The 20,103-nt window shown below is 45.5% G+C and overlaps 1 protein-coding gene across 9 annotated transcripts in view; it reads left to right on the top strand.

Annotated features, from left to right (window-relative positions):
• ptprfa (protein tyrosine phosphatase receptor type Fa) overlaps positions 1 to 18,572 on the top strand; it is a 234,180-nt gene extending 215,608 nt beyond the window's left edge. For all 9 annotated transcript variants that reach the window (XM_068593176.1, XM_068593171.1, XM_068593170.1 and 6 more), the window contains 11 exons: positions 2,780 to 2,903; positions 3,054 to 3,229; positions 7,892 to 8,011; positions 8,390 to 8,544; positions 9,246 to 9,531; positions 10,610 to 10,788; positions 12,868 to 12,994; positions 13,852 to 13,977; positions 14,645 to 14,799; positions 15,521 to 15,656; positions 16,263 to 18,572. In XM_068593176.1, coding sequence (XP_068449277.1) covers positions 2,780 to 2,903; positions 3,054 to 3,229; positions 7,892 to 8,011; positions 8,390 to 8,544; positions 9,246 to 9,531; positions 10,610 to 10,788; positions 12,868 to 12,994; positions 13,852 to 13,977; positions 14,645 to 14,799; positions 15,521 to 15,656; positions 16,263 to 16,331 — 1,653 coding nt within the window. In that variant the 3' untranslated portion in view covers positions 16,332 to 18,572. The remainder of the gene's footprint in view (positions 1 to 2,779; positions 2,904 to 3,053; positions 3,230 to 7,891; positions 8,012 to 8,389; positions 8,545 to 9,245; positions 9,532 to 10,609; positions 10,789 to 12,867; positions 12,995 to 13,851; positions 13,978 to 14,644; positions 14,800 to 15,520; positions 15,657 to 16,262) is intronic.
• The last annotated feature ends 1,531 nt before the right edge of the window (positions 18,573 to 20,103 follow it).

The raw sequence follows: 20,103 nt of genomic DNA, 5'->3' as shown, positions 1-20,103 counted from the left end.
CAGGGATGGAGGGGCCTTGTGTGACAAAAAAAAAAAAGTTCATGTTTTCAGTTCAGTTTTTCTTCCTCAGTGAAAAAAGTCCAGTCTGTGTTGTCTTGAACAAATGCACTGACGTCTGGTTGAAGGAGGTAGATGTGAAGGACAGCTGACAGGTATCAGCGGCAGCTTTGCGCATGCGCGACTAATGTTCAATCCGGGTCCGCTGAGCCTGCAGCGCGAGCTGCCGGTGAGCGCTTGTGAAGCTTTAAGAGGCGACTCGCTCGCGCGGTGCTCGTTATGGACAGGAACTACAGAACAATATGTGTTTTTGCGTCTAGATCAAGTCGGCAAATAGTCCAGTAATGCTACGGAAGCGCGAGAGCGGACCTAAATTAATCGCCTCCAAAGTAAAAGCCAAAAAAATAAAAAATAAATAAAAAAATGCAGTTAACGCATACCTATATGGTCGGTACATTCATATTTGTGTATCTGAGATCCAGGAAACTTTAAAATTTTGAAATGTACCAGTGTACATAATGATGCAAACATGTGCAGTGACAGAAAGGATCGGATACAAACCCAATCTGATCAAAGGCTATAATGACTCCACTGCGTATTAAAGGAATTGATTGATTGATTTTCCTTAACTCAGTGAACGAGGCAGCAGGTGACAAGAGACTCTGGCAGACACCAGTCCACACGCTTCAGGCCTCGCTTCCTCCCTCCGTGTTCACCTGCTTTGTTTGTTGTCGGTGGAGCTGCAGCTCCGCAAGTGTGATCGCGCTGACACACTCGGTAAGCGATCTACACATCGGTGGAGCACATTAGCGGTAATGTGAGTGGCTTGTCAGCGCAGCGCGCTGGAAGCCTTACCTAACAGGCTGTTAAATAAGATGTGCATTCAACCTCTTTCTCCATTGTCATTATTATCAGTTGTAGACTGGAGGGAGGAGCGTGCAGCCGTCCAGCCAGTCAGGAGGAAAAGCAGCAGGATATTAGAGTCCTTGTCATGGTTTCACGTGTGTGCATGTGTGTGCGCGCGCACGCACGTGCGTGCGTGTGCATGCGGGTGTGTGTTTGTTTTCCAGATGATGCAAGATAAGTAGAAGCGTGAAAGGTTAATCTTGAATAACAATCTTCAGCCTGTCATAATTCAGCTAAACCTGCGGCAGCATTCACAGCCTGCAATCGATAGAGACCAATCATCGGGCTGCACAGCGAAAAGCTGTCTGCACTCTACCATCACTGCAACACAGCCGTGGGTTTCCATCTCAAATGAGACGTAATTTAAGAGTACAAATATATAAGTTGAAAATATTATTTAGAGAAGCATCTTTCATCAGCTGTTTTTTTTTTATTATTACAAGACAAAAAAACTGAACACTAATGGGTGCACGAGGAAGACGAGAACAGTAAATACAGGGCAATTAACCAAATAAGAGAACAAGGTGGTGTTAGTTGAGTTTATTGATTTGATGTTCAACAGAGTTGTTGTTTGATTTAGGAAATATTAGCTTTCTTTCTTTAAGCTTTAAGCACTGTCCACAGGTGGCACGTCCAGTTCTGCCGAGAAAAGCTGATGAGAAAGTGTCTTAAAACTTGCGTTATCTCTGCTGACCAGCAGGGCGACTCCTCTGGTTGTATAGAAGTCTATATAAATGACTCTACTTCTCTCTTGATGTATTCCCTCAGTAAACATTGTAAACATAAGTGTCTCACTCTCTAGTTTCAGCATTACCGCAGTCTTGGAGCGGTACACACTGTGTCGATTCTTATTACTGGTACTTAGAGAAACAGCCTCTGTTCTAACCTCATGTTTCTTTGTGTGGAAACCCATAATCTCATTTCTGTTTGTTGTTGAAGAGTAGAAGGAAGAATTGAAGCAGGAAACAATAAGTGTAGAACTTTTATCAACTATATCACTCTCCAGAGGAACGCAATGACTGCCCTGTGCTCTCCATAAAACATTCAGCTCACCATGAGACAAGACGAAGCACCAACACTGTTTTTGCAAGAAACATGTCTGGTGTCCTTTGTGTCATGCTATTGTATTAACACAAAGTACAATGGAGGCCATTTTCAAGCATTAACAATCATAAAATCAGAAGTATTGCTCAAAGTGTAATTTTTTTTTGCCTGACTGGCTGTAAAAAAAAAGTCTGACGCCCACAGATACGGCCACAGACACGCCCACAGACACGCCCACATGCTCATAACGCTCTCTGCACTGTTTTATCCGTTGTCTGTGTTAGCTGTGTTGATAAATACAATCGAGCACAAGTCCTTATCTGTTCCTTTTGATTTAATGTGGTCCACCATCACTCACCTAATGTCTGCCACGGTCCTCCAGAAGCTCTCTGCATGACGTGGCCTTCATCACGAGATCTGTTTTTTGTTATTATCAGGCACTGAGCTGCGAGGCTGGAAGGGATTCAGGAGTGTCCAAACAGTCCAGTGTGTATCCAGGGGGCTTAAAGATCATCCAGGGCTTTTCATATTATAGAGCCGCAGGCCGGGGGAGGGATGACCAATTAGTTTCGCTGTCACATTTATTGGTTCGGACTTTATTCTTCGCTCCAAGCTCTGACAAGCTTTAAAAAGCAGCAAAAACGAGAGGCAGTATTGTAATGGTTACCTGCTATCTCTCTCTCTCTCTCTCTCTCTCTCTCTTTCTCTCTCTTTCTCTCTCTCTCTCTCTCTCTCTGTCTCTCTCTGTCTCTGTCTATCTATCTCTCTCTCCCCCCTCTCTCCCACCTGTGCTTATCTCTCTCTCCTTCTCTCTCCTCCTCTGTGTGTCCAGTCTGTAGATCCAGGACAGCAGTTCACCTGGGAGAACTCCAACCTGGAGATCAACAAGCCAAAGAACCGCTATGCAAATGTTATTGCCTACGACCACTCCAGGGTCATCCTCACGCCTGTGGATGGTGAGAGGCGACTTCACAGGCCTTTATTTTTAAACAGGCGTACTATATAAAAGACAACCCTAAGTGCATTTGAGTGAGAAACAGCTGTTTTCTGATTGGCTCCCCTCTAAATTTTCCCGCTGTCTTTGTCCGGCTTGTTCCTCACCACAGGAGTTCCGGGCAGCGACTACGTCAACGCCAACTACATCGATGGCTACAGAAAGCAGAACGCCTACATCGCCACCCAGGGGCCGCTGCCGGAGACGCTGAGCGACTTCTGGAGGATGGTGTGGGAGCAGAGGACCTGCACCATCGTGATGATGACCCGCCTGGAGGAGAAGTCCCGGGTGAGCCGCTCGCCTTGAGAAATGGTCAAAATGATGATGACAACGGCCTTATGTACAGGGAAGTCTGCATCTCCTGTCTAGAGCCAGTGTGCAGTGTGTCTGTAGATATGAAGGGCTCATTCTAACAACGCTTCTTAGTTCAAGGGCATTACGCACAAATGAAAACATAGTTCTGAATATTTTGTTCCATTTAGCTAACAAGATCCCCTGTAATGCTTCCAATACTGGCCTATTAAATAATAATACATCAGCAGCAGCATTTGGGGTGCAACGCATCATAAAACCCATGGATCGGATCAGCACAAATGAAAAGATCAAATATAACTTTTACAGATGCCTGATGACGTTTGTTTTGCTGCTGATACTGACGATTATTATCATTAATATTCGCAGATCATTTACTTTAAAAAAATATAATTTAGTTCCAGAAATCTTTTCAACCGTTGTAAAGTTTTTCTTCATAAAATCATACAAAGAAATAAAAACATATTTTTTATTAATTAGAAAAATCTTGTTATTAGTAGTTCTATTGATGTATTATTGGAGTTTATGTAAAGGTACTAATTCATCTGTAATATATATTCATGTTGTTGTAAAAACATCTCCATCAAAAAGCTGGATTCATTCACTCACCGTGACAACGTTAGAATTTAGTTTTGCTCAATACTCATTTTTACTGAACAGAGCCTGAACGCATCATAATGTAACTGAACATAACCTCCATATGTTTGCCGTTAGCGGTGCTGCTAACGTTACTAGCTCACCTGTTGATTAAATACTGATTGGTTTCCCAATGTCACATGATCAGATTGATGACTAGAAAAGCATAAATGCTTGTGTATTTGACTGAACATTGGCGAAAAACGACTTTATTTCACACTGTGATGAATGACTTGAATCTGTGTACTTCGTCTCCAGAGGGCTCCGTACGGCTCACGGATCGACAACCGCTCCATCCACCTTCTTTCAGTTAAACAAAGGTCACCTTATTAAAACCAAACTCAGGTCTGACCCTACTGGCATCTTCTTTAATTACGGCCGGTTGCCCTCCGGGGCAGGGGGCTGGCTGGTTGGGGCTCATGATGCCGGGCATGTTTCATCTCGCAGTATGGGGCTCTTTACCCAGAATGGGGGTGATAATGCTTGTTACTGGGAAGGACCCAATGCCAAAGGGACACAAAGGGGCTGTCCTTTCTTTCTTCTAGAACAGGTTATAGCGCAACTCAGAACCTGTTTGAAACCCATGGGTTTTCATTGAGAAACCATCTGGTGGGTTCTGTTAATAACCATTGTATATTCTAATGGGTTTTATCTAGAACCCAAAATGGTTTGGCCTGATGTGGTTCAGCAAAAAGTCTTGATTCTCAATCACAGTTTTTTGGGGGTGGTGGGCTGGATTTAACACCCGTGCTTTCAACAATCCTTGAAGAACTCATTCTTTCGGAAAGGGTTCTTTGGTTGAAAATGGTTCCTAATTGAACCCTTGCGTACTCACAGGAGTTTGATCGTGGGATCATTTTGTGTTTATTCGTCTCTTTCGCTCTAGAGGCGCCGCAGAGGATTGATTTCATCAGTCACGGCTGAAAAAAAACACTTTCGCTGCTTTGTGCATGTTGTAAAAGTCCCAGATATCCTAGGAAAGTAAACGCTGTGGTGTCTGGGTTCATAACTTCATCTGGAGGCACTGAATTTCAACAATTTTGCTGTGATTTAATTGCAATAAACGGATCATTTCTGCATTGTTAGGTCCATCCGCAAGACGACAAGCAAACATTTAAAATGCTTGTTTTCTGAATAGAGCTATGCTAATATTTTAGCATTGGGACATATAATTACTATTATTATTGTATTACTAATATTTTAGTACAGCAACAACATTTTGGTTATCCATTTCTGATTCAACGACTTTAGGTCGTTGGTGGAGAATCTAAAAAATGTAGCGTATCAGCCTATGAGGCAAGTTTTGCGTATTTGCGTGAGCGTCTACTCGCGTCTACTCGCGTCTACTCGCGTCTACTCACATCTACTCGCATCTTTGCATTGACTTTGTATGGAATTTGCATTGCACAAAATATCTGCTTTGCATTTGGTGTGAACACTTAAGTTTCACAAAGAATTCTTAGAAAATAAATTCTTTGAAAAAAGGAGACTTACAGAAGCACTTCAGAAAAAGCCTTTGGCAACCAATTTCTTTTAAGTACTACTGCATTGAAACACTATGTACAAAAGTACATCATTACCTTCAGCTACTTTTGCTGTCATGTCTTCCGGTGGTACAGAAGAGCACGGCTCTGCAACAGCGTAATGAGGGACGAGGCGTTCACAGCCAGCCACAAAGTGAGAGCCAGTCTCCATGAGTAATGATTTCAGCTCTTTTTCACATTGTTAATAACTCCACAACCAAGGGGCAGAACTGAGGGCCACGGCCGTGTGCCGTTATTATTTGTGACAGAGACCATCAGCCTACTGCCGGAGTCAATAACACCCGTCTGAGGTTCAACTGGAGGTCCAGGAAATATGAGGTGTTAACCTGTGGCCCATGTCTGCAGCCGATACCCAAACCCAAATTGTTCTGATGACATTTCTTTAAAAGAAAAGCGTGCAATACACTAGTTTTTACTTTATTATTGAATTTGGCGCATAATGCGATTAATTGCAGACAAATCATGCGATTTTTATGCTTTGCCCGGCTCTAATAATAAAGTACGTCGTTATGTCCCCTTCTAACGTTGTCGCAGCGTCACTTCATCATCATCACACAAAGGACAGGCGTTCCCACGGCTTCGAGAGGAAACGAGTCGAGAACATTTATCCGCAGGCCACCGCCGCCGCTCAAACAAATGACTGGTGCTGTTGCTGCTCTGCATACAGGCCGTCTCCCAGATCTCTCGTTATCTTTTTGCGTAAGCCGCCTTGTCTGTCTGCCCTCAGCCAACAGTGCAATAGCAGCAGCAGCAGCAGCAGGGTACACACTGGTTGTACCAGTTTGTTCTGTGACTCAGTCTTTTTAATCTGAACATTTGAACTCTGCATCGCTTCATGTTTCATTTGCATTAAAATGCTTCCAAAGTGTATGTGGAACTGCCTGTAGTGTATTGCTTTTACACGCCCTGCTCTCAATGTTAGAGGGAAAGGAGTCCAGAGAGCTCATTAGGAAACCAGTGGGTGCTATATTAGTGCTAATTCAACTCATTGTGTCTGTGCAGCTGTTTCAAAGAACAAGCTCTTAAACCCCAGTGTACACGACCGCAGCAAACGCTCTCCATCAGCTCAGCTGGACTACTTCTAGTGGAACTCCAAACTCTACACACTGACATGATGCTGTGTGTTGTGGAGAAATGGTAAAAGGTTCAGGAATGGACTTTAAACACTGCCTCTCTAGTATTACGACCACTCAAATGTTCACACACACATTGAACTGTCGATTCTTCCAAATTAGATAGAAACCGGCTCCACCTCTGAGCCATACCTGCACATGAAAGATCAATGGCTTATAAAAGTTACATAAAGCCTTTTCTAGCATCTCCAGGGAGTCATCGTCATCGGTTTGGGCTGTTCATATTTCCTGCGTTATGTTTAAAGACCTAGTGATTTTGTCCCAGTTACCACACTGTGCCAGTGTGCCAGTATGCACAAACACAACCAGCTACACTGAGCTCACCGTTCCATCTGGATATTTCCTTTCTGTCACGCTGCTGCTGAATGGACCACAGGAAGGTTGTGTTCAGGCTCAACGAGTCACACGCTGATGACGGATCAACGCTCCAACGGCATCAAATCAGATGTGTATCTCAAACCCAATCCCTTGAAGTTTAGTTTGTGATCAGATGGCTCTGAGTAACAACGTAGCTTCACTGGCGACATGGCTTTCTAGCGAGGAAGCGATCACACAACCGTGCTGTCAGCCTCTCAGCACTTCCACACTTCGAAATCCGATGTGAGCTTCTGTAGAAATCAGAATTACAACTCCATTTCAAACCAACTCCAAATGCGGTTTGGATCCATTTGCAAAAAAACTCATTTCACGTGTAGGGGCTTTCTGTCCAGACCTCTGCATACAGTCTATATGCGGAATACATAATACATATATAATACACATACATAATACATATATGTGTATATATATAATATACATACATAATACATATATGTGGAAGTCTGAACAAGGCGGAACTTTAACTTGACTTTGTTTTTTCATGTGACTAAATGAAATAAATGATTAAAGAGTAGTTAGTGTGTCTGAAGGGTGCCCTGGTCCCGCTGTCTACCTGCTTCCTACTTGCATGTATTGGTATCAGATAGTGGGTAAATGACTGCACTTACCCACTATCTGACCCATTAGGAAAGAGAATACAAAATCAACTTATTTTAGTGTTTAAATTGTATAATTTCACATGAAAGGATATCAAAATGCTTAAACTTTATTCCCCTCTGAGGACCACAAAGGTCTACAGCGTCATGTCACCCTGAAGTAGTGGTCAACATGTCCCGTCCTGTAGCACTGTGTGGGATGGATGTATGGACGGTCGGGAAACGTGACCAACAGGAATCACATCAACCAATTCTTTTGCCTCTCAGTTCTTTTCTCGTCCTTCTGTCTCTATAATGTGAACATACCAATATTGTTTGAGAGTAAAAACCCTGGCGTGTGTCTGTGTGCAGGTGAAGTGTGACCAGTACTGGCCCAGTCGAGGCACCGAGACCTACGGGATGATCCAGGTGACCATGCTGGACACGGTGGAGCTGGCTGCGTACAGCGTGCGCACGTTCGCCCTCTACAAGGTGAGACCTGTTGTGTGTACAGAGACATTCAGCACGACACCAAGAAACATCACAAAAGGTTGAGTCTCAGATCCCATCTAAGAGGACACGCCCCCTCGCCGTGCAACTGGAGACTCACTGCTTACTGCTCTTCCTCACCGCTCTTCCTCACTGTTCTTCTTTATCCTGCAGCACTCGACGGTAGACCGCCGAGAAAATGACTTATAATTACAAAGTTTATATCGGTAGGATTTCTGGTCTAAATACTTTGAAATGGGACATAGTTTGGAGAACAAAGTGAATGTTTTGAAACAATATAATTCATATCTGGTGTTAACAGACCTCTTGCTTGGCTTGCTGGGCGCTCTTAGTGACATTTGCTTGTGTCTGTGTCAACAGAACGGCTCGAGTGAAAAGCGAGAGGTTCGACAGTTCCAGTTCATAGCCTGGCCCGACCACGGCGTACCCGAGTACCCCACCCCGACACTGGCCTTCCTACGCAGAGTCAAAGCCTGTAACCCCCCAGACGCTGGACCCATGGTGGCCCACTGCAGGTAACCACCACTCACATCAACACCAAAGCTTCACTACACAAACATTACACTTTCATTCTCTAAATCTCAAAACAAAGCAACATAGGTTTTGAATGTGCAGAAAGTTTTAAACTTTGCATAATCCTGTCGAAACACAAGTCTGAGTGTTTATGGATTATGCAAATGTGTCATGGAGGTGAATAAATGCCACATGCACGTTCCAGAGGATGCTTTTATCAACTATATAGACAGCAAAGAGGAGGGAGGAGTCAAACATAACATAACATGAGAAATGTTGCCGTACAGGATAGTAACCATTAGAGAGCCTGCTGCTCGAGATAGCGTGAATAGATTCAGATGAGGTTTATTCACTGTGGTTTGACACAAGCCCATTGTTTGTATTCAGAAGTATTAGATCACATTAACTGCATGGAGCATTATGACAGGAAGCTTCACACCTTAAGCTCTACACTATAGGTTTTTAATAAGCAGCTAACGAGGTTGTTGAAGACAATATGAAAAAACAATCAAGTACAATAGGTTGATGTTGTGCAATAACTGTAAACTGAGATTGTTATTGTTCTGTTTTGGCTTTGAAAGTCTTCTAAATGCTTTAGTGCTTTGTTCTCGGGTCTGATCTCACTTTAGTGTTGGGTAATGTATCTACTGTAGGAAGTTTAAGAGCCTGTAATGTGTCTAACGAGTCTCTCTCGCGGCGGCAGCGCCGGCGTGGGCCGCACCGGCTGCTTCATCGTGATCGAGGCCATGCTGGAGAGGATGAAGCACGAGAAGTCGGTGGACATCTACGGGCACGTGACGTGCATGCGGGCTCAGAGGAACTACATGGTGCAGACGGAGGACCAGTACGTGTTCATCCACGAGGCGCTGCTGGAAGCTGCAACGTGTGGCAACACAGAAGTCCCCGCCCGGAACCTGTACGCCCACATCCAGAAGCTCAACCAGATCCCTCCCGGGGAGACCGGCACCGCCATGGAGCTGGAGTTCAAGGTCAGTGGGGCTTTTGGGGTTCTGACTGTTTTGTGCAGCTTTAAAGTGGTTTTGAAGTGTCAATCCAATCAGCAACGTGCCTCCGCTGTGTTTGTCTTGATTGACAGGTGGTTTGAAGCCAGCTGGCTTTAAGCCGTTACACAGGTGCTCTCGTGGAACCTTCTGAGAGCAGCTGCATGCGCTCTGGTTACAACGCAGGACCTTCCACACTTAAGGCTGATTTATACTCGGGTTTTACGCAGAGACGCAAGCACGCAAGACACGCATGGCCGCCCTTACGTGGTCAAATCAGCCATTTTGCGTGCTTGCGTGCTTGCGTGCTTGCGTGCTTGCGTGCGTCACCCCAAATTTCTGACTATCCGTCAAAGCAACACAAGCCTGCAAGGCTGTGATTGGTCCGCTAACCACATCCTTTCTGAGTCTCGCATTTCCGGTTTCATAGCGTAATACCGCTGGAGCGTTTAGGGTATGCCTCTATGCCAGGGAGGCGTGGCTGGAGCATTAGGTTTTCAGGTGGTCCTATGTCTCAGCTCCACATGGAGGGTGCTCGTACAGGTCAAAGGGCAGATGGGACTTCATGTCACACACAGAGGATCACATGAGTCATCAGAGTAGAGGACCACATGAGTCATCAGAGTAGAGGACCACATGAGTCATCAGAGTAGAGGACCACATGAGTCATCAGAGTAGAGGACCACATGAGTCATCAGAGTAGAGGACCACATGAGTCATCAGAGTAGAGGACCACATGAGTCAGCAGAGTAGAGGACCACATGAGTCAGAAGGGCCAGTTGGTCCTCCCCCCCGAAAGAAAAACAACATTTGGGTTGTTGCTGTCAAGAGTTTACTCCTCCCCGGCTTGATGTGCATTGCATGCCTCTACGTCAGGTCAGCTAGTGTGTGAGCTCGTCTTCATCATCAGGTTTACTGCTCAGGGAAAGAGGATCAGCTCAAAGTGCATCATCTCCACACATCAATAGGAGTGTTGAGTGCCCTTGAACAACCTTGCTCTTCAGGAGGCAGCCCTGGGACTGAGTGGATCCAGACTGACATGTCCCCCCATCCTGTCTGTCTTCAGAAGCTGGCCAGCTCTAAAGCACATACCTCAAGGTTCATCAGTGCCAACCTGCCATGCAACAAGTTCAAGAACCGCCTGGTGAACATCATGCCTTTTGAGTCCACCCGCGTCTGTCTGCAGCCAATCAGAGGGGTGGAGGGCTCCGACTACATCAACGCCAGCTTCATCGACGGATACAGGTGAGTCCTTCAGGAGCCATTAGAGGTCACAGCTGGGTCACAACCAGCAGCGGCCTCCTCCATGAAATCACTTTCATGGAGTTTCACAGCTAACAGTTTGTCGTCAACACTAACAGGTTTATTGACTCTTTGACAGCCATTAGGGGAAAACCCAAAAACAATCGGGAACATCTACAGCAGGGGTGTCAAACATACGGCCCGCGAGCCGGATCCGACCCGCCAGGGTGTTCAATCCCCCCCAATTTTCTTCTTTTTTTTTTTAAGTACAAAATTAGCAGAGCTGGGATTCAAACCTCTGATCCTCTGCTTATAAGACAGACATGCAAACCATTGATCCACAGTCGCAATTGATGTGAGCACTCATATTATTGTGTTAGAAGTCGTTAAAGAAGGAACATGTCATGAAAGTGGCGCCACAAACGTGTCACAAAGCGAGGGAATCTGCAGAGGAGAGCCCAGGCAGATTAACAGAGGGCTGATGTCTGAATTTATGGTCTTTATGTTTCTAGGTAATTGTTAAGAGACCTTAAATCAGAGTTTATCATCTAAAAACCTTCACCAATGATTTAAACATAGAGAAAACATTATGCTGTGATTTTACTGGTCTGGCCCACTTGAGATCAAAACGGGCAGCATGTGGCCCTTCACTAAAACGAGTTTGACACCCCTGATCTACAGGTTGTAAGACCCAGCGTGGGGAGAGAGGGTGCCGGCTCAGAGGCGGAGCTTTATGCAGGTCCATCAGGGCGTTCTGCCCTTCCTGTTGGCTGGTGGGTGCAGGGGGCAGGGAACAGGGAACAGGGAGAGCATACGGGGAAATCTTGTGCGTGCGTGCGTGCGTGCGTGCGTGCGTGCGTGCGTGCGTGCGTGCGTGCGTGCGTGCGTGCGTGCGTGCGTGCGTGCGTGCGTCTTGTTCTTGGCTGTCAGACCTAATGAAGTCCCCCGGGCTCCTCACCCTCTCTGCAATCGTTCCTGTTGCAGTAATTAACAGCTCCAGCACCTGATCAGCCTTTAAAATGCGGTGTGGATTAGGATGGATTACAAGGAGGGGTGGACATGGCAATGGTGTTTGTGGGGAGGGGTCCCGTGACCTCCAGGTATATCGGCCTCAGTCACTCACTGTAGAGTCTGTCCATTGGGATCTTGTCTATGAGGGTCTTGTCCATTAGGGATCTTGTCGATAGGAATATAACATATCCTTTATTAATCCCGTTGAAGAAATAATTCTGCATTTAACCATCCTTAGTGATGAAGGAGCAGAGTGCTGCCGCCCTCTGGCATCCAAGGAGGAGTGGGGCGGGGCATCCAAGATGTCCAAACTGGGGGCTTCACTTTATACTGCTTTGCTGCATTATGAATTACTCAAATACTATTTTCTGTGGTTGTTGCGGATGTAAAACTGAGAGCAGGACACACACTCACACACACACACACACACACATGCTTGAGAGAATCCCCCAAGCTCTTCTGCTGCATGCTTTAACACTGCCCCCTAGTGGGCAGGTCCTGTAACTAGCGCAGCATGCAGAGTCCTGTGAGCAGCTGTGACGGCATCTGTCATTTTAACAGTGCTGTTAAAAAGGTTCTGTGTTCACGAGGACGCTTTTAGATATCAGACAATTACTCATCAAATCCACTTCTAGGTCTGTGTGTGTGAGACCAAATATTTAACACCATTACAAGACTGCATAATGCATTTCAGAGAGCAACACTGGATGTGAGCAGTAACCTCTGACTCTGTGCTCCTCAGGCAGCAGGAGGACCATGAGCAGTAACCTCTGACTCTGTGCTCCTCAGGCAGCAGGAGGACAATGAGCAGTAACCTCTGACTCTGTGCTCCTCAGGCAGCAGGAGGACCATGAGCAGTAACCTCTGACTCTGTGCTCCTCAGGCAGCAGGAGGACCATGAGCAGTAACCTCTGACTCTGTGCTCCTCAGGCAGCAGGAGGACCATGAGCAGTAACCTCTGACTCTGTGCTCCTCAGGCAGCAGGAGGACCATGAGCAGTAACCTCTGACTCTGTGCTCCTCAGGCAGCAGGAGGACCATGAGCAGTAACCTCTGACTCTGTGCTCCTCAGGCAGCAGAAGGCCTACATGGCCACGCAGGGCCCGCTGGCCGAGACTACGGAGGACTTCTGGAGGATGCTGTGGGAACACAACTCTACTATCGTGGTCATGCTCACCAAGCTTCGTGAGATGGGACGGGTAACGACATGTCTGTTATTAGTACACAACACATCAATGCACTTTGTTCAATCATATTTCAGAAGTATAGATTATAGTTTTCGAGGAGGGCAAAAAAATATGCATACGTGGAATGTATTATTTAGATGTATTATCACTAGTGTTGTTATTATTATTGGTTATTATACATAATTATTATTATTTGGAAACCTGAAACAATAATACATGTATTTTTGATGTTATGAATAATAATACGCTTACAATTATTTACAATTTTTAATTAATTCAATTGTTTTGACAATATATATATATATATATATATATATATATATATATATATATATATATATATATATATATATATGCATAACAAGTGTAGAGTTATGTTAAGTGGTACTAACTTATATATATATATATATATATATATATATATATATATATATATATATATATATATATATATATATATATATATATATATATATACATACATACATATACATATATATCTACACTTGTTATGCATAGTTGTGTGCATATTTGTCCTTTTTTAGTTTCTGGTAGAATCTTTTCTAAATGTGTCAGCTGGATCCCGGTCAGAGGGTCCTACCTAGACAAAAGGGTTCCCTCATGTTCTGCATAGAACCCTTCTATTATATGTTGCTCCCAGAACCGGGCCGATGTGATGCAGGGGTTCTTAATATAACACTCAGACTCACAAAGAACCCTTGAAAAAGCCCTTCAGCAGATCTGACCCGGCCTTCACTGACCCACATGTTCATCACAATGACCGTATATTGAGACCTCGGTCTCCAAACGTCTCCTGATCCTCAGTTTGTAAAACACGTTGTGATGCCTCTCCGTTCTTTATTTTCCAGGAAAAGTGCCACCAGTACTGGCCCGCCGAGCGCTCCGCACGCTACCAGTACTTTGTGGTGGACCCCATGGCCGAGTACAACATGCCTCAGTACATCCTCAGAGAGTTCAAAGTCACAGACGCCAGGGTGAGTTCTGCTCGGCCCGGATCTTTATCATTAGAAAGAACGGCGACGGCATTTATGAAAACAGAATACCTGTTTAGCATTTGGTGAATTTACCTGATTGGGACTGTTGAGTTGAGGACGACGATCATGTGACCCCAATACCTGTGATGTCCTTTGGAGTTTGCTTTGCCACAAGATGAATGAAAATACATACTGTACCTTCGGTCTCTTTTAGTCAACTAGAGCCTCCTTTTTAAATCCATTAACAAGTTGAGAGGCTGGATCTGAAGAATGTGCTTAAGCAACACAGACTGCACCAACTTTCAAGTCATTAATATGAGAGGCTCTCGATGTCAACCAGTCAAAGCTGAAGTCTTGAACGGAGACGAGCGACAAAGTGAGACTCTGACGGTCTGTATAGTTGCCAACAGGTCGGCTCAGATCCCAGTTTCAGAAATATCTGAACGCTGCAATGAGATTCCGAGAGTTTTCAGGTGGAACAAAAACCAAGACTTTCAGATGCAGAAGCAGAACATCACACATGTCTACAGGTAACATCACTTCACATCGCCCACACAGTTCAACACAGGTGCACAGGTGTGTGTGTGTGTGTGTGTGTGAGTGTGAGTGTGTGTGTGAGAGACAGGGTTACTAACTGCATCGTCTCCGTTTGCTTGTGTGCCATCAGGATGGTCAGTCGAGGACCATCAGGCAGTTTCAGTTCACGGACTGGCCGGAGCAAGGAGTGCCCAAAACCGGGGAGGGCTTCATCGACTTCATCGGCCAGGTCCATAAAACTAAAGAGCAGTTTGGACAGGACGGACCCATCTCTGTGCACTGCAGGTACCTGTGTGGGTCTGTGTGTGTCTGTGTGTGTCTGTGTGTGTGCATTTGTCTGTGCGTGTGTGTGTCCGTGTGTATGAGTGTCTATGTGTGTCTGTGTACCTATGTGTGCATGTCTATGTGTGTGTATCTGTGTGTGCGTGTCTGTGTGTGTCTGTGTGCGTGTCTGTGTGTGTGTGTGTATGTGTGTCTGTGCGTGCGTGTCTGTGTGTGCATGTGTCTGTGTGTGCATGTGTCTGTGCGTGTGTGTGTCTCTGTGTGTGTGTGTCTGTGTATCTGTGTGTGCATGTCTATGTGTGTGTATCTACAGTATGTGTGCGTGTCTGTGTGTGTGTGTGTCTGTGTGCGTGTCTGTGTGTGTGTGTGTGAGTGTGTCTGTGCGTGAGTGTCTGTGCATGTGTTTGTGCGTGTGTGTGTATCTGTGTGCGTGTGTGTGTGTGTCTGTGTGCGTGTCTGTGTGTGTGTGTGTGTGAGTGTGTCTGTGCGTGCGTGTCTGTGCATGTGTCTGTGCGTGAGTGTCTGTGCATGTGTTTGTGCGCGTGTGTGTATCTGTGTGCGTGTGTGTGCATGCGCGTGTATGTGTGTGTGTCTGTGCGCGTGTGCACGTATGTGTCTGTGTGTGTCGGTGTGCGTGTGTCTGTGTGTGTGTGCCGGCGTGTGCACATATGTGCGTGTGTTGCTGATCGTGTGAAGATGTTGTAATAACGTGTGTGTCCACCAGTGCGGGTGTGGGGCGGTCCGGTGTGTTCGTCACCCTGAGCATCGTGCTGGAGAGGATGCGGTACGAGGGCGTGGTCGACCTTTTCCAGACCGTCAAGACGCTCCGGACCCAGAGGCCAGCCATGGTGCAGACAGAGGTACCGACAGGTTCACTTCGTCTATTCTCTGTGATGAAACGTTGGATAAATAACAGTAGTAGATAGTGAAACCTTCAGAAGTGTGTCCTGGATATAAGCTCTGCTTTTTGAAGACACTTCAGGTGAATAGGGAACATTTTTCTGAAATGTTATGTGCATTTAGGAGAATTCTACAGAAGTAGTCAAATAAACCCTTTCAAGTATAATTTAGATGTATTTCTGTCCACTAGTGTATGGTGGAACAGATGCTTAAGTCAGCTGACAGGACGTCATGTTGAAAGCAGTAGTTTCATAATCGCAACATGCCACATGGCTTCAGTGCTCTGCAGTGGCTCAGAGCTGCTGTACGACAACATAAGCTACAGACACACATATACTGGTCTTGCTGGAGTTAAGATGTCCTATTGCAATGACATTCATCAAAGGAACAGAACGGGGGTTCCGCTGACGACGTTTCGCCGTATTAACTAAAAAGGTGTGACGTACATCAGTGTTGTGTTCACAGACCACGTCCAGGTCACGGTGCTGCAGCCCTCTGCAACCCTTTGAGGTTGTGTCAGAGTGCAGGCCCTAGACCTGATGAGCCTTGTTGTCGTTTGTTCCCAGGACCAGTACCAACTGTGCTACCGGGCTGCTCTGGAGTACCTGGGAAGCTTTGACCACTATGCAACATAACCCCCCAGAAGGACCCTCAGACGAGTCCTGTGTCTCCTCTGATCCATCAGCCCCGAGGCCTGATGAGGAGGGGACACAGCAGAAAACAGGGGGAGAGGAGGAAGAGAAGGAGGAGGCGGAGGAGGAGTGGGGGCGGGGCCGCATCCTCCTGACTCGGGCCATGGTTCTGCCACAGACCCGAGAGAACCTCTAAAACTAACCCCCGAAAGAAAGACTCTTGGTCCTGCTCAATCCAATCCCTGACTGAAGACTGACAGCCTCCTGTTAGCGACACAAATGCTCTGCATTCATTTATAGTCATCATTACTATGTTGTTATGAATATTTAGAATATATTTTGTAATCACTTACACTGGTTATTATGTCTTAATGGGTCTTTTTTTCATTTGCTTATCTTTTTATCATTTTTCTTAGCACAGAGGACATGTATTTTGAACATTAATACTGGAGAGCGTATCACAGCTGCTAATTATTTTATTTTGTACCATAGATATGATATTCTAATGTTATCATTGATCTTATTTGGGGGTAAAAGTGTTTTCTTGATAAACAAATCAAACCACAGAATGGAATAGACATGAACATGCAAAGACTCTTCAGGTCTGAACAGCTGCGAGCGTGTTTCCAGTCTCGTGTTCTCAAAGCCATCAGAGACATGGAGCCTTTGAGCAGCTGGTGGCGGGTCGTGTCCCACAGACTCAGGTACTGACAGAAGCTCTGCATGACGGAAGAAACCATCAGGACTCGCTGCTGGGATCTGATCACATGGTTTAGTTGCCCAACCCTCGCTATTTCCTTATTGTCAACAAATCCCACGACCATGCTAAAAGCATTAAATGTGTTCATCTCCCAGCTCATCGGTTCCTCTTGAAAATATACTTTAAAAAAAACAAATGGCTCACAAATATATCAATAAAAAGATGTCAAAGAAGAAGTCATTCATTTGTTACCAACGCTTGTTTTTCATAGCAAACAGGAGGAAGTAAGGGATTAGTTGGGGACTATTTGCAGCGGCGGATTAATCAATATTTGGTGAGTCCTTGTGGCAGCAGGAGGATGTTGCATGTGTTCATGGTGGTGAAGGAACACAGTGTTCCTGGAGCTGCTCTGGCCAGAGGAGAAACTTCTGGCCAGGAGAGGAACATCTGGCCAAGAGGAACATCTGGGGCTTCACAGCTCGGTCCTCGTTGAGATTAGTTTATTGTTGGTCGGCTCGGCGTGGGATTTGTTGGCAAAGAAAAGAACACATGCTGTAGAATATCACCAGACTTATTGATACCGACATGTCCTGTTCAGCTTCAACAACGCTGTGAACTCCATCAAGTCCCCTGTTGAGTTTTGACAGAGGGCTTGGTGAAAATGTTGAACTGTGGGGGCACTATTCGATATTAAAAAATGTAATAAAAACTGAAAGTATGATGGGCCAGTTCAACAAGATCACATTACCCCACCCAAAAAAAGTTTCAGACAGCATTATGGTCGAAATCAGTCAACCCGAAGTTGTTCAATGTGCGTGCACGAACACCTTTCATATGATGAACACAGACCGTTCGCACGCCCGCCACACCCTGCTACACGCCCACTACACACCCTGCTACACGCCCACTACACACCCTGCTACACGCCCACTACATACCCTGCTACACGCCCACTACACACCCTGCTACACGCCCACTACACACCCTGCTACACGCCCACTACATACCCTGTACACACCTGCAACACCCCCTACACACCCTGTACACGTCCCCTACATGACCTCTACACGTCCCCTACATGACCTCTACACGCCCGCTACACGCCCCCTACGCGTCCTCTACACACCCACTACATGTCCTCTACACACCCTGTACACGCCCCCTACACACCCGCTACATGCCCCCTACACACCCGCTACACGCCCCCTACACACCCGCTACACACCCTCTACATACCCGCTACACGGCCTCTTCAGGATACATATATCTGTTTATAGACTGATATATAGATATCTATTGTGTTGCAGACGGCCAGACTGATGCATTCACCGGATGGAAAGTGTGTGTGTGTGTGTGTGTGTGTGTGTGTGTGTGTGGGAGGGGGCGGGGGGGGGTTGGCTGAAGTGGACCATACACCGGTTTAATTTCACAGAGGGGTTCTACCTGTTGTGTACATGATCTGTTTTCTATTTGTTGACAAAAAAGCAGACAAAACTGTCTGTTCTGAACTGTCTGATTGAAAACTTGATGTAAATAAAGTTAAAACTGGTTTGTAATAATATCACGTGGTGGACTTCTTTCCTCTCCGCTCTGCTGTATCTCTGGGCATCATTTTGAAGTTTATATGTATTTATTGTTTCTGCTAGAACATGTTCATGTGCTGCAGTGTTGAAAACGACATCCTTCTGTCAGTATTGTCTTATTAATATGACTCTCTTAGCACTTGTTACTGCAGCAGCTCGGGTCCAGGTCTACCTGCTGGCAGCACACATGGAGAATGTTTCTGAATTGTTACTCGACACCGGTTGTAAAATCATTAATCTGGCCATTTATTCTTTGCAAAGAAGGAACAGAGTCAGAAATGCAAAGTATTGTAAAACAAATGGCACATTATAGACTACTCTCCAAACAGTCGTAGAGTCTCCCTCCGTGTTTAAAATCCCCTTCATGAGCTTACTTCTTCAAACTAGCTCACAGTAGGCCAGAGGTCATCATTCACACGTACATCAGCCAGCCTTTTGTACACACGCCTTAAGTCTATAAGTCTATACCCGCCTTGATGCCGCCGCCGACATACAACCCTACTTTAAGTAGACCTTTAGCACGGCCAAACCATTAAGGTCTGGTCTGAATATCAGCATCGCCATCCTCAGGTGTGTGATCCTTGGGTGTGTGATCCTCAGTGGCCGATATTTCAAAACTTGTAATCCAGATCAGAATGATCCGGATAACCAAATCTCCCTGTCCTTTGCCACGAATCAACCTGATATATCCCGATATTTCAAAACTTTGCCGTATTGAATCGGAGTGATCCTGATACCGGCAGATTCGGATGTCCAAATTCAGCCCGCCCCCTGGATCACAGACAAGAAACAGGAATCTGAATCTTCAGAATCAGATATGCTTTGAAATACCGGTTTTGGGGATCTGATCAGGATTTAATCCAATCCAGGAGGATTAATCCTGGGATCATTTTGAAATACCAGCCCCTGGAGTCCGACAGACAGAAGAGATCTACCTGAAAATGATTTCTTCCCTGGTTCAGTCAAAAACAAAAAGACTGGTCACGTCTCTAATCCAGTCAACATTACATTACATTATGCCCTATCAATAAGACAGACTCCTCTGTGAGTGGAGGCCTGTGAGTCCTGCACTCCTCGTGCTGTACGAGTTACACAGCTATGATATATAACAAAAGGTAGAAGCAATAACAAAATACCCATTTCGGGAAAGAAACAATAAAACCGTTGCATTCAAGGTAAAAATTCTATCCATCATAACGTCGGTGCTGCCGGCAATGTGGGTCATGCATTACATATGAGGGCTGTTAGGTTGTACGGGTTTGAGGGCTAGAGACACACTTTACATTGACATCACTGCGCATAGATACATCTACAGAAGGTTATTGTTTTCATATGCATTATACAGTGAGCATGGCATCTCCACAGACCAGCATGCTGTTGGTAGCAGATACACTTTATTGCATCTCTTAAAGCTGATTTACCACAGAGCTGGACGTCGTCCCCACTTCTCCTCTCACGCAAGGATCAGAATCAGAAACCGTTCATTTTCCAG

The sequence above is a fragment of the Clinocottus analis genome, unplaced genomic scaffold (assembly GCF_023055335.1).
Source record: "Clinocottus analis isolate CAN_PGR_092001 unplaced genomic scaffold, fCliAna1.0.p SCAF_29, whole genome shotgun sequence".
NCBI classification, from domain to species: domain Eukaryota; kingdom Metazoa; phylum Chordata; class Actinopteri; order Perciformes; family Cottidae; genus Clinocottus; species Clinocottus analis.
This window is presented reverse-complemented; position numbering and strand designations above follow the sequence as displayed.